The sequence below is a fragment of the Adelges cooleyi genome, unplaced genomic scaffold (genome assembly GCF_023614345.1).
Source record: "Adelges cooleyi isolate 19-005CV unplaced genomic scaffold, UGA_ACOO_1.1 ACOO_flye_CR_arks_rails_tigmint_CR_PRNA_522, whole genome shotgun sequence".
In the NCBI taxonomy this organism is placed as follows: Eukaryota; Metazoa; Arthropoda; class Insecta; order Hemiptera; family Adelgidae; genus Adelges; species Adelges cooleyi.
The window spans coordinates 119,006-134,109 of NW_026096211.1; the positions used below are offsets into that span (position 1 = coordinate 119,006).

General features: G+C 27.5%; 1 protein-coding gene across 1 annotated transcript; it reads right to left on the reverse strand.

The window, feature by feature from the left end:
• Window positions 1–311: 311 nt before the first annotated feature.
• On the reverse strand, window positions 312–8,907 carry LOC126842472 (uncharacterized). Its single transcript, XM_050579485.1, has 11 exons — window positions 8,898–8,907; window positions 4,174–4,243; window positions 4,066–4,095; window positions 3,924–3,971; window positions 3,595–3,648; window positions 3,090–3,119; window positions 2,966–3,001; window positions 2,327–2,356; window positions 1,693–1,740; window positions 1,202–1,291; window positions 312–598 (listed from the first exon to the last, which is right to left on the reverse strand). Exons 2-11 carry the CDS (start codon window positions 4,235–4,237, stop codon window positions 312–314), a joined length of 717 nt encoding a protein of 238 aa, XP_050435442.1. The 5' UTR covers window positions 4,238–4,243; window positions 8,898–8,907.
• Window positions 8,908–15,104: the final 6,197 nt, after the last annotated feature.

Consider the following 15,104-nt stretch of genomic DNA (forward strand, 5'->3'; position numbering starts at 1 on the left):
TACCACTTGGATACCAACATTTTTTACCGCCAATTTTTTTCTTATCACTGATAACAATCCGTTATACCACATGGATACCCACATTTTTACCGCCAAATTTTTTCTTATCACTGATAACAAAATTGATAACAATTTTTTTTGATAAAGGAGGATCATCCTCGAGGATCACTGATAAGAGAGGATGATCCTCACCCAACTATATACTACTAATACATTTTTATAAAATAAAATAAATGAGTGCAATATGCAAAAAGTAATTATTTATTTATATACAATTTATAAAAAAAATAAACGTTTGATTACTAGTATAATTATTTTTTAGCTGTTAACTCAAGTTGAGTACTGATATCCTCGCGTAGTTGTGCATTTAGTTCCTTTTTTTTAGTATCGGCATTTACTTGCCAATATTCGCCTTTAAATGATCTGTATTTGACAAAATATTCTATTTCACCCACATTTAATACTACTGCACATACATCATCATATGTGACATAATACGTGTTTGAAGACATTTTTAGACTAACCCACATTGCTATCAAAGCACAAATCCTTTCAACAGGTTTCTCCTTGTCAACTTCGTCAACCAAGATGATTTCAGCTAAAATATCAGAAAACCAGTGTTAAAAATAACCAAATTTAACTTACTAGCCACTACATTCCTGTGCTAAGTAATTGTGCAAGACACAATTACTAAACGTAAATAAAGAAGTTATACAATTATGTATATTATGTATAATAGTAAAAATCTCAGCATTCTGAAAAATATTATAATTTTTTTTTTTTATATAAACAAGTCCTTAAAAATGAGTTTATATTTTATAAATATGGTTTTTTTTGTTGCCCAAAATTTAAGGATTTTCTTTAGAAACCTGAAAAAAATTACATTTTATGTGCATATTTCAAACCAGGGTCTCCACAAACACGCTTAAAACACCAAAAATCGTGGGAAAAATTCATGGAAAAGTAAAAAAAACGGGAAAAAGCGACCACAGTAATCAAAATAGTTGAAATAATTGTGAGTTAAAATAAGATAATTTCCCGTTCAAGATAATTTTGAGGGATCGATAACTATTTATTTTTAAATTAAAGAAAAATCACAAAATATAAAGTAGATAAAAAACTTTTGTTCTATTATCCATTATGAATGTGAAAAATAGATGTTATTAATTAAATAGCATGAAAACTCTATACTTATAATTACCTAGCTTTTGGGTAAGTACTTTTATTATAGCTTTTCCTGTAAGAAGTCTCCTCGCCTTTCCAAGTTCGGTCAATTTTAAAGTTTCAGTACCTGTATAAATGTATATATGAATAACTTGTTTGAAAATATGATATTAATTAATATATTCGTATTTATTTTGTTATTTTAAAATTGAATGCCATATTTAATACAGAGTGGTAGGAAAAAGAAAAGATATGGCAATTAAAATAACAGGAGCATTGATAGAGCCTAAAAAGATTGAACAAATAAAATAGAGATCAGATTAAAAAAAAAAGGAGCTTAAGCTCAAAATGTAATACTTATTCGCCCAGTTCTTATCTAGTCCTTTGTTTGGTATAGCTGACCAATGACTAATCCATTCTAGAACCCTTAAAAGAAGTCTCCCTTACTTAAAGTAAATTGTTGTTTGAAAAAATATATAAAGCAGTTTTTATCTTTCAAACAAGCCATAAGTTCCATTTACTACTAACTTGTAGCTTTGTAAATTCTTTTATGTTCATTATCATGCGCAGTACTACCTGTAACAAAAAAACAAATAAATTATATAGTTAATCTCATCTGTTTGGTATATTTATCCATAACAGTAACTCTAAAAATAAGATTTATTTGACCAATTAATGAATGCAAAATATAGTAGTAACATAATACCCACGTCTTTTAAAACCTTTTGTAGCTACCGCATTTAGTGAGCTTTAAAATGTAGAAAAGGCGTAAATAGGATGTTAAGATCTTAATTAGAAAAAACTCGTTTCAGTGGAATGCCACGAAGTAAATAACCATGTAAAAGAGAATTACAGCTTCAAGCTGTAATTCAGTTTATCAATTACAGCAACACGAACTAGTATAGCATATTATCTATCGAGTCACAAGTATTTGTTACATTGAAACGTCAACAAATAGTAAGAAAAAACAGTTTTAAACTAATTTATTATATTTATCCATAACAGTTACTCAAAAAATGAGATAACTCTGACCAAATCATAAATTAAGTGTTTTTTAAATTTTTTGTCATTATGGTGTAAACAAAATAATATATAAAGAAAATTTTATCGTTCAATCAAATCATAAGTTCTATTTACTACTAATGAATAACGTTGTAAATACTTTGGTTTTCATCTTTAGCCGCCGGAATACCTGTAAAAATAATTTTAAAAATAATTTAGTTATTATACTCGGTTTGTTTATTTACAAAATAATAAGTAAATGCAAAATGTTTTATTTACATAAAATTAATCTCTAGCAAGTAGCAACGTTCTTCACAATGAATTTAATAATATTCTATTTTTTTTTTGTAATTGCAATAAAGTTGTATAATTGTATTTTATTATTATTTTTAATTTAAATTAATTCTGTCTTCTACAAAATTTCTCGTGAACTGTTATTTCTTGATGAACCTAATTATATTCAGAACACTTTGAAATCTTTTAAAAATGTTGTTTGAAATACCTAGGATATGTAATAATCTAATATTTTTTTAGTTAGTTTCCATTTACGTTTTAAGATGCTATTGGCCTTAGAAAGTTGATTATTAAAAAACAGATAATTTTATATTCACCTATTATATTAAAAATTTGTTGTTGCAATCGATCTTTTTCTGTCATAATGAATTCTAAATTTGAAAATAAAATTAAGTTGCATGTATCCCTATATTTTCTTGTAATAGAAACTAATATTGTACATATAATTCTTTGTGAAGCATAATAAATATAAAAATTATAATAAATAGTAGTGCTAATCGATTACCTTGTAGTAAGTCAAAGTTGAGAGTTTTTGCATGTTCTGAAATTAAAACGAAAAATTTGTATACTTAATGATTATCAAATGACTGTGCAAAAATATGTTTAAAAAATTCGATGTAAAGTATTACCCGGTACAGTGAACATTTGGTTTAAATAATCTGAAATTAGCAATATAAAAATTGTTGGTTATATATATATATATATATATATATATATAAATTGTTGGTTATATAAATTGAATTGAATTTATGTTCTATCATAAGTTAGAGAAGAAAAGTAAAGAAAAAATATATGTGTATTAGTAATTCGGAACAAAAAACTTAGCTAAAATAAATTCAAAATCTAATAAAATTACTATGTATTAATTGAATCATATGGCGGAGTAGAATAAGATAAAATAAGTTTATTATCACTGAACATTATCCTTAACCCTTTCACTGTCCTGGACATGCTTTTATGCTACAATTAATTAAATAATAACGAAACCTTTTTCCAGTATGACGATGGTTGTGACATGTTGCAGTGTGTAAAACACAATAGCAGTGAAAAGGTTAAGATACATTTTTGTTGTTAATTGTACACATTTCTTTTATAACCAAGATTTTTTTTTTGTTATCACATAATTATTATTACTTATTGCCCAGTGATCTGCATTTATCATGACTGTAAGTACATGCACCAATCCATCTGGAACAAATAAAAAAAGGTTTGACTTATAGAAAAGTGCCAAATAAAATCAAAATAAATATAAAAATCATTAGAAAAAATTACACTATACATTAGGCAACTACCCTTATTGGGATAATTAGCCAATTCCTAGAGTCAGGTGAGCTCATAGCAAAAATGCATAGGCGGCCTCCTCTTAAATATAAAAATAAACTTATATTTTCTTTACAAATAATTTGACACTTAGGCAATCATTATAATACAATTATATATTAGCACATTGGTTATTATCTTACTTTCTATATGATCATCTTTATAGTTTGAAGCTTTCAAGATTTGTAAGTCTGTAATAAATGTTTTAAAAAAAAAGTATGTATAAAATGAGTAAAATTTAAAAACTCACAAAGTTAGTCTATATGATTATAAAATATAGCTTACTTGAAATTTCAACCAACTCTATATATTTCACTGTAAAGAATAGTTCAATATTAATTTTTTTAGAGTTTCATCTACCTTGTGTACTTAAGTATAAGACAAAATACTTACTTATACTTATATCTGCCAAAACATTTACGCAGATTAATGACATTAAAACATAGGACATTTTCATTTTTATCTAAAAGAATTAATAAATATAAATGCAATTTATATAAGGCTCGGGTCTTTCGGAATGGTCGAGATGAAAATGTTTTGGTTTTAAAATTGTTTAAATGTATTGTTTTTTTTTTTTTTTTAGTTATCTTTTTAGAATATGTTTTACGCTAAATTTCCCATTTGCAAAACTTGACTAAGCTATGTTTTCATAAACCATTTGTGTTAGTCCAACTAAATTTGAAACAATAGGCTCCACTTTTTTGACTCACGGTTAATATACTCGTAATATATTATAATATATTACAGGGTGATCAAATTGGTTGATGACACTATATTTTTTGGAAAATATAAAATGTTTGAAAATTATTTTTTCCTATAATTTAGGTGCTTGTATTTTTTATTATAGTTTTCAATAATTATAGAATTTTTTTGATTTGTCTCTTATACGTATAAGAAGATGGACTTCGTTTTTTCCATATGAGAACATAATATGGTTTTTATTCCATAGAAATGTAGTAAAAAAATTACATAAGGTGGATCACTGGGTATAATGTTTATTCAAAGTATGTGTGATATGGTTGAACACTTTTATCATAAACAAAGCAGCAAGAAACTACGAAAAACATTCTACTTCTAAGTAAAAACATATTTTCCAGCGCATCGTTGTTAGTTTATTTACAAAGCTGTTTTTTAGCATCGATACTGAGCTAGTACTCCTGTTATGTGTGTTTTTTTTTTTTAATCTACAAAAACGATTACATGTTTTACTATGGCCCGATTTACTTTAGGTATCCAAAATTATATATGATTTGGTAACTTTGGTGGGTCAAAAGGGGAAATAGTCAACTTCTTCACCCCCAGAACCATAAAAAACCTAAAAATAAATTGTCGGTCAATTTTTAACTTTCTATAACATAGCGAAAAATAATATAATCGAGTCAAAATTGTAATATAATGTTTATCTGACCATGCTCCTATTTACAAATATATTTACTATACTCCCCTGTAGGATTAAATTTCTTGAAAATGGTAAATAAAATATTCAATATCAATTTCGGTTTGAGAGCATATTTACCAGTGCCGTATTTCCCAGTAAACACTATAAGCTAGTGCTTAGGGCGGCAATTTCTCAAGGGCGGCAAATAATTTTTAATATTACAATATTTTACTATATATAACTAGAGCTGAAAGAAATGCAACTATTTATAAAATGTTCTTAGACTAACGGGATTGTAGTAATATTTATTGTTAGGGTGATTTTCAATTTCAAAATCGTAGTCTATCGCCCTATTATAGCATTGCTGCACTATTTATAAATTTTCCGTTGTCATGTTGTTTTTATACGACTTGACAACAGACAAGTGAATACGACGATCGTAAAATAAGTTAATGGTAATAAATTAGAAAAATATAACATGGGTTGACCGTTGACGATTGTGGGTTTATCTGTATCTAATCATGAAATCAGTTTTTATTTTTAAGTCTATACAATATGCCTATTTCTATAAGTGTGTATACTGGGAAATGGCACTGTGTCTATATCACAAAATATTATATTTAATAAAAACCCAATCATTAGTCGTTGCAATCGCGAACGAGCTCATGTGGCATGTTCTATAGTATTATAGTAACGTACGTGTTCGGTGTTAATTTTTTTAGTGCAGATGAAGTTCACACTCCTAATTTGTATGAATATTTGATTTTTTTTATTTTGATTTGTGACTTTTTCAATAAAACTAGTAAAATGAGTGACGGTTGATCACGTTTGAGTGGCTATAAGTATAAAAAAATCGCGGAAGAAAAAAAAATTAAACTAAATAACTTAGTGCGAAAAACCCCAAAAATAGATACTTTTTTTAAACCAAACACTATTTTAAATGAAGTTGACACTACACAAAAAACGCTCGCTAGTTGTTCAAACTCGGGTACCAGTACTACGGACATCACTTATATTCAAAACGTCACATCCTCAGAAAGTTTTTCAAATAATAATATTGAGAAAGATGATGTACCAATAGTCGATTTAATCAGCGAGGATCCTGCAGAATGGGTAATTAATGATTTGGCAATTGATCGCTTATTACTAAAAGAAATAAAACAAAATATTGACTATGATTTATCGCCAACAAAAGTAAAGTTTGGGAATAAAACGCGATACTTAAAAAACAGTGTATTTTATCGGAAACTTTTAAATGGAGAACAACAGCTTCGAAAATTTTTAATTTATTCTCGTAGTAAAAATGCATTGTTTTGTATTCCCTGTCGAATGTTTGGAGGTTCTACCAAACTTGCTACAGAAGGTTTAACGGACTGGAGAAATGTTATTAAGGTTGTAAAACAACATGAAGTCTCTAACGAACATACTAACTGTCAATTAGTATTTTTACGTAGGAGTAATAATATTGGGAGAATATATAGTGATCTCTGTGTTCAAATAACCAATGAAATAGATTATTGGAAAAATGTGTTGAAACGGGATATTGCTGTTATAAAAAAACTGGGAAGTCGCGGTCTTCCATTTAGAGGTTCCATGGAAAAATTTGGAAGCCAAAATAATGGTAATTTTATGATGTGTTTAGAATTAATATCTGAATTTGACCCTTTTCTAAGCAATCATATAGTTCAACATGGAAACCCGGGTAGTGGCCATACATCTTACCTTTCTTCTACGACATGTGTTGAAATAATTACATTAATGACAACACAAGTTACTAATGTAATTATAAAAGAAATTAAAAGTGCAAAATATGTTTCGATTGTGATAGACTCAACTCCTGATATCAGCCACACAGACCAGTTAGCATACGTTATTCGTTACGTTAGAGATGACGGTTTTCCTGTCGAACGCTTCATGTGTTTTTTACCAAATGTTGGGCATAAGTCTGAAGCACTTGAAATGGCTGTGATGTCTTTTTTAACTAAAAATGATATTGATACAAACAATTGTAGAGGCCAGTCGTACGAAAACGCCGCCAATATATCTGGAATTTACTCGGGTTTACAGGCAAGGATAGTAAAAAAAAACCCTTACGCGTATTACGTACCATGTGCTGCTCACTCGCTAAACTTGGTTGGGACTTGTAGAGCTGAATGCGTGAAAGAAGGTTTATCGTTTTTTAACACTATTCAACATCTTTATTCTTTTTTTTCTGCATCTACTAAACGATGGGATATTTTAAAGTCTAGCCTAACGCTCGGTAAAAAAGTTGTCAAAAAAGCAGACGGAACTCGGTGGTCTGCTTGGCATGAAGCTTGTGACAGCTTATATCAAAACTATGACGGTGTTATGAGAAGTTTAAGTTTATTAGAAGAAGATGATTTTGAAAAGGCGACGACGCGTTGTGAAACAGCTGGCTTAAGACGTCAACTTGACCGTTTTGAAACAGTTTTTATGACTGTATTTTGGAATGCTATTTTGGAGCGTTTTAATAGCACAAGTAAAGAGCTTCAAAAAGTAAACACAGATTTGGGAAAAGTAGTCGAACTCTATAAATCTTTAATTACCTTCATAACATCTATTCGAAATGATGAATGTTTTAATGAATATGTAATTTTGACAAAAAAAATAAAGAGTGAAGAGTACGAGTTTGATAAAGTAAGGACTAAAAAATGCAAACTTCAAGCAGGCGAGACAAGAGAAAATGAAGTCCATATGACTGGAATATTAAGAATAGGAACATATTTTTCCATACTGGATCGTGTGAAGAGTGAAATTGAAAAGAGATGCGCTGCTTATATTAATACATTTGGCAAATATGACTTTTTGACTAATTTAATACTACTTTCACATGAAGAAATAACTCAAAAAGCTAATAAGCTTCAAGAATTTTATAACGTTGATTTAGAAAAATCATTTGCTTGTGAATGTGTTCATTTTCGAGCATATCTTCAAAGTATAAATAAAAATATTGATGGAGTTAACGAGTTATCAATACTCCTACGCGGTAATAATTTATATACAGTTTTTCCTAATGTAGATATTGCTCTACGTATGCTTTTATGTATGGCAATAACTAACAGTTCAGCCGAGAGTTCTTTTTCTACGTTAAAACGCATAAAAAATTATTTGAGAGCACGTATGGAAGGAGATAAACTAAATTCACCGAGTTTATTGACAATTGAAACTGAACTAGTGAACAAAATTGACTTCGATGTCATAGTAGATGATTATGCGACTCAAAAGTCGCGCAGAAAGCCGATGAGTACTAGGCACTAACTATTTCATTTTGAATATAATTTAAAAATTAATTATTTAAGCATTTTTTACTACCATATTTTTTATCATTATGTTTTATATCATATTTTTTATAATTAAGTTTTTCATATGAACGTATGTAAACATTTTTATAACAGCTGTATATTTTTATTTTACATCAATAAAATTTTAAGTAATAAAGGAAACAACTATATTTGTATGCTTTAATAACATTTAGACTAGAAAAATATTTATATTAAAAGGCGGCAATTTGTTTAGGGCTTAAAGCGGCACAATGGTTAAATCCGGCACTGATATTTACAACTTTTGAATTCTTACTTATGACCTTGATGTATAATGAAATACGACAAGTAGATTATATGTAATCGAATGTCTATTATGCGAATAAATAAGAAAATTAGAAAAAAATATTGAAAATGTACAATTTTAATACTTTTGAAGTTTTGAGAGCAATACTTACTTAAACAATATCAACGATAGTTAAGCCGACTGCTTCAAGGTTTTTATGACGACTTTTCGAATAGAATCTGCTATGTCGACCAATACAGTGCAATGTAAATATGTTTTTTTAAATTGTTTATGCGAATTTATTAACATAAGCAACATAGTTTTATTTTGATGACAAACATATTTACGTTATTTATAGGAGTTAAAATTTTTGCTAACCTGTTATTTAATTTACCAAAACAAAAGCAATCGTAGAGGCGGTGAGGCATATTAAACATGGTGAGTATTAGGTATGAATCATTTTATTTTCAATACATATATTTTATAAACGTGTTATTTGATTTTATAGGTTTCTCGGATAAAAAAACAGTACTAAACATTTATATTATATAGGGTGATTCACTTATCGTGTACCACTCAACATCTTACTGGGTTTAATTATTAATTGCATTTTTTTTTCCAAAACGTTTTTATAATGTGATCTCAATTCTTCAAAAAATGTTTTGGTTTTACCCCCTCTCAAATTATATGACTTAAAGATTTCATATATATTACCAAAAAAAAAAAAAAATATAAATATATAGCAACCTATTTTGTAATCAATTAGTTATAATGTATTGATTAGTCATCCGTACCTACCTAAATATTAACTATTTTTGTAAGCGTTGCATAAGTATTTTAAGTTGTGTTGAAAATTTTGATTTTAAATTATAATAATAATAATCTTTATTTGCTAGTAGTAGAAATGTTACAAGGTAGATTAAATAGATAATGAAATTACTAGCTTTGCTCGACACTGAGGTAGAACCTTTTATCGTAGAGCAGAGATACGTATCAAGATGTTAAATAATTATGTAAAATAACAACAACAAAAATACAATTAAACTAGGGAATATGATTATAACAAACTGAAAAAAAGTAATCATAATAATAATAATAAAAAGCAATAAACTGTTTTGGAGTATAGAGGGTATACAATAAGAATAATAATAGTATAATAACCAATATATAGAAATTTTGAAATAAGACATTTTCACAAATTATCATAGAACCAATTTTTACTCTTTCACTGTAACTTTGATGGGTCAAAAGTAAAAAAAGTCAACTTCTTGAACCCCAGAACCGAAATAACCTACAAAAAGAATTGGCAGTTTTGCAACTTTCAACTTTATTTTTCTATAGCTTAATAAAAAACTGTCGAATTAAGTCAAAACTGTAATAGAATGTTTAGCAGGCACATCCATATACACCAATATCCTCAAATCAAAATTTCAATAATTCTACACTCCCCCACAGGATTTATTTTCTTAAAAATGGTATTTGATTTTTAAATTGATTTAAAATAAAAAAATATAATGAAACATGGATTCATATAATTTATATACCAAATATAAAATATAGTTTTATTCATTATTCTTAGACAAACATATTCAAAATTCATCTATCTCTGTTTGAAAGCATACCAACAACGTTTGAAGTCTTGTAGTATTAATTACTTATGGATTTGATGTATACTAACCAGTTATTGAATTCACAAAAACAAAATCTGTCGTAGAGGCGGTAGGGCATATTAGACACGGGGTTTATGAGGTACTAATCCTAATTTTCAATACATTTTTTATATAAACGTTTTATAAGCGTTAATTTTAAAGTGATTTTATCCTAGAGGACTAGTACTGTGGAGTATAGGCATAATGGAATCAAACCATAGATAGCACAGAGAGGTCACAAGTCAACAGATTGCTTTGATGCTTATTTGCAAATACAGCACCTCATTTTAATACTTTTAACTTTGCTGGTTTACAATGTACTTGGTTTGGACTTTACTGGCTTGAAAATACTAATTACTGATTCGCATCGAAGCGTTTATTCGAAAGTGATTTTATCCCTCCCAAATATAATAATTCCTGTAAACCTGTTACCTCCCCCCCCCACAATGCCGCTGCTAACACTTCTATAGTTATATCAAATAATGGACAAAATATAAATTTTAATTGATTTTAAAATACAACTGGGAGTTGTTATATTTTAGAATGGTGGCTTTGGTTTTTATGGACAACATTACTGTAATTAATGACTACAGCACAAAATATAATAATCCGATCCTACTAATTTAAAATCAATGTTTCAGGAAATTCATATATCCTAAATCAGTAAAGATTTTATTTGTATTTTTTTGTTTATTATTTCAAGATGTTGATGAAAAAGTAGTAGTATTATGTTCGTATTTATAATAAGTAATAAATGAAAATTTAATAACATATTTTTAATTATTGTACCATCAAGGTTCTAAAATACGAGAAAAATAATTGTATAAACATTTAGGTATATAAATAATAAAACCAAATATTTTTAATATTTTGTATTTTACTTTATTTGTATTGTACATTTTTAATTTCAATCATAACATCTTTTACAATTCCGCACAAAGTCTAGAGATACATTTATTAGAGCATTTGTTTATTTGGTTTGTTTTAAATTTCTTTAAGTTTGAACATAATAAGAATTGTCAAATTTTACAACAAATTTGTATTGTTTTATTTAGGTTTTTTTATTTAAACTAAGATATTGTCTTTTTCGATTGAGGCAGTGTTATTGTTATTGTATTTTTTTATCAAAAGCAAGCTGTTTTCCACAACGACTGTTGTAATTCAAACAATGGTTAGCTAAGTTCCTGTAGGTTTTACAAACTTCGAATATTATAAGAATCTTCGAGGTTTTACAAAAAAAATTTGTGTTGTTTTATTATTTATTTTTTTATCGAAAACGAGGTGTTTTTCTTAACATATTTTGTTTTGCAGTTGTTTTTGTATTTGAATGTTTGACCTATTTTATTTCTTACACAGTAGATCGACAACATCATAGTGTTTCTATAAACATCTATATATATTATTTTTAAAGATTTGAGTAATCGAATAGTTGTATTATAATATACATTTCGAATTAGATTGTAATTTCTACTTTTATCCTGATCCAATTTAAGGAAAATAACCTAAAGATAGAAAATAAAATTATAGAAATAGTAGGAAAAAAAATTGTAAATTATCATGTAGAAAAACAAATCGTTAACAATTTGTAAAACATAAAGTTGAAATAAACTTTATAACGCAAGTTGAATGCATATTCTATTAATAATTAAAGTTATAAGGGTTCTGCATGCATTTGTATGACTAAAAGGGTGAAATAACATTATTTACACTGTTATGTTATGTGATAGTACAGGGGTGATTAGCTTATCTTAAACCACTCAATATATTACTGGGTTTAATAAGAAATTATATTTTTTCTTTACATAATGTTTTTATGCATTGGGGTCTCAATTTTTCCTTACTTTTTTTTTTGTTTTAACCCCCTTCCAGCTCACGTTTTTCTGATAACAACTTATAAAATTTAACGCATATATTTCATAAACTTTTCAAATTGAGAATAATGTTTTCTAAAATTTTTCTGAAGTTCAATTTTTTGTGGATTTTTTTTAGGTGCATTTTGCCCGGGGATACATTCAGCGTTATAGCAACGTTGTTCGTTTATTTACAAAGCTGTTTTTTAGCATCGATACCGAGCTGGTATTCCTATGATGTGTGTTTTTTTTATCTACAAAATTATATGTGATTTTGTAACTTTGGTGGTTCAAAAGTAAAAAAAGTCAACTTCTTGAATCCCAGAACCGTAATAACCTACAAAACGAATTGGCGGTTTTGCAACTTTAAACTTTAACTTTCTATAACTTAATAAAAAACTGTCGAATTAAGTCAAAACTGTAATAGAATGTTTAGCAGGCACATCCCTATACACCAATATCCTCAAATCAAAATTTCAATAATTCTACACTCCCCCACAGGACTTATTTTCTTAAAAATGGTATTTGATTTTTAAATTGATTTAAAATAAAAAAAATATAATGAAACATGGATTCATATAATTAGTATACCAAATATAAAATATAGTTTTAAGAACGGAGAGGTCACAGGTTTACAGGAATTATTATAAATAAAAGTGATAAAATTGAATAAAATCACTTTCAAATAAACGCTTTGATGCTCATTTGTAAATACAGAAACTTAATTTAAAACTTTCTAACTTTTCTGGTTTATTCTGTACTGGCTTGAAAATACTAACTACCGATTTGCATCGAAACGTTTTTTCGAAAGTAATTTTATCACTTTCAGATTTAAAAATTCTTGTAAAACTATAACCTCCCCGTCCTCACAATTCCCCGACCCAACTATGCTCCGTCCCCACTATGCCCCTACCTCACTGTACTGTTTTTTTCATTTAAATTGTATAGGTACTTATTATAACTACCGAAAATAAAACTACCACATTTTTTAAGTCATCTTGAAATAATTAACAAAAAATCACAAAATAAAATCTGTACTGATTTAGGAAATATGTATTTTCTCAAACAGTGATTCAATGTTAGTAGGATCCGGTTATAATATTCTGTGCTGTAGTCACTAATCACAGTAATGTTGTCTATAAGAACCAGTTAAAATGAATTGTAGTTTATATGTTGTCTATTTTTGGATATAACTATGAATTTTGAATATGTTTGTCTATGAATAATGAATAAAACTATATTTTATATTTGGTATATTTGTGGTGAGTGCTGATTTGAGGTTATTGGTGTATAGGGATATGCCTGCTAAACATTTTATTACAGTTTTGACTCAATTCGATAGTTTTTCGCTATGTTATAGAAAGTTAAATATTGACCGACAATTTATTTTTAGGTTTTTGTGGTTCTGGGGGTAAAGAAGTTGGCTTTTTCCCTTTTTGAGTTACCAATCACATATAATTTTGGATACCTAAAGTAAATCGGGCCATAGTAAAACATGTAATCGTTTTTGTAGATACAAAAAAAACAAACATTATGGGAATACTAGCTCGGCGTCGATGCTAAAAAACAGCTTTGTAAATAAACGAACAACGTTGCTATAACGCTGAATGTATCCCCGGGCAAAATGCACCTAAAAAAAATCCACAAAAAATTGAACTTCAGAAAAATTTTAGTACATTATTCTCAATTTGAAAAGTTTATGAAATATATGCGTTAAATTTTATAAGTTGTTATCAGAAAAACGTGAGCTGGAAGGGGGTTAAAACAAAAAAAAAAGTAAGGAAAAATTGAGACCCCAATGCATAAAAACATTATGTAAAGAAAAAATATAATTTCTTATTAAACCCAGTAATATATTGAGTGGTTTAAGATAAGGTAATCACTTCTGTATTATCACATAACATAACAATATAAATAGTGTTATTTCACCCTTTTAGTCATACAAATGCATGCAGAACACTTATAACTTGTATTATTAATATAATATGCATTCAACTTGCGTTATAAAGTTTATTTCAACCTTATGTTAATACAAATTGTTACCGATTTTTTGTTCTACATGATAATTTACAATTTTTTTTCCTACTATTTCTATAATTTTATTTTCTATCTTTAGGTTATTTTCCTTAAATTGGATCAGGATAAAAGTAGAAATTACAATCTAATTCGAAATGTATATTATTATACAACTATTCGATTACTCAAATCTTTAAAAATAATATATATAGATGATTATAGAAACACTATGATGTTGTCGATCTACTGTGTAAGAAATAAAATAGGTCAAACATTCAAATACAAAAACTACTGCAAAACCATGCAAAGCCATAATCTCTAAAGTATCAAAACTTGACGAAATTCATTTTTTTTTATTAAATATAGTTTGTTCGTCACAATTTTGGAAATAATGTGTGACCTTTTGTGTTCAATCGAATGGTTCTAAGGGAACATCGGTACTTTTCTCAATACCATAAAAATAAATTCTAAATTAACGTTTATAATTTTTAGCTTGAGCCAATAATGTTACACATTATGTGTATTTTATTATTGTATCATACTTCCTATTTTATTGTACTTTGTATGCGTTATTTTCAAAATAAAACTTAAATACAAATATATTAACAATTTTATTTAATAACCAGGTTATGTAAAAATTATAGGTTCTATTAATGCCCCTGATATTCTAATCACCATATCTTTTTACGTTTCCTCCCACTCTACTTGTACTCATTAGGGCGTTACATTTTAAAGTATAAAAATAAATACGAATATATTAATAAATATTATTTTTTTAAACTAGTTTTTGATACTTATATTTATGCAGGTATTGAAATTTTAGCATTAATTAATTGGAACTGTAATGGATAAATATAACAAACT

What these genes read in the sequence shown, in the direction of transcription:
- LOC126842472 (XM_050579485.1), bottom strand. Translation starts at nt 4,237, where the DNA reads ATGAAAATGTCCTATGTTTTAATGTCATTAATCTGCGTAAATGTTTTG. An exon ending in AGAGTTGGTTGAAATTTCAA is followed by an intron (nt 3,972 to 4,065) that starts GTAAGCTATATT and finishes CATTTATTACAG; the next exon opens with ACTTACAAATCTTGAAAGCT. An exon ending in CAACTTTGACTTACTACAAG is followed by an intron (nt 2,357 to 2,965) that starts GTAATCGATTAG and finishes TTATTTTTACAG; the next exon opens with GTATTCCGGCGGCTAAAGAT.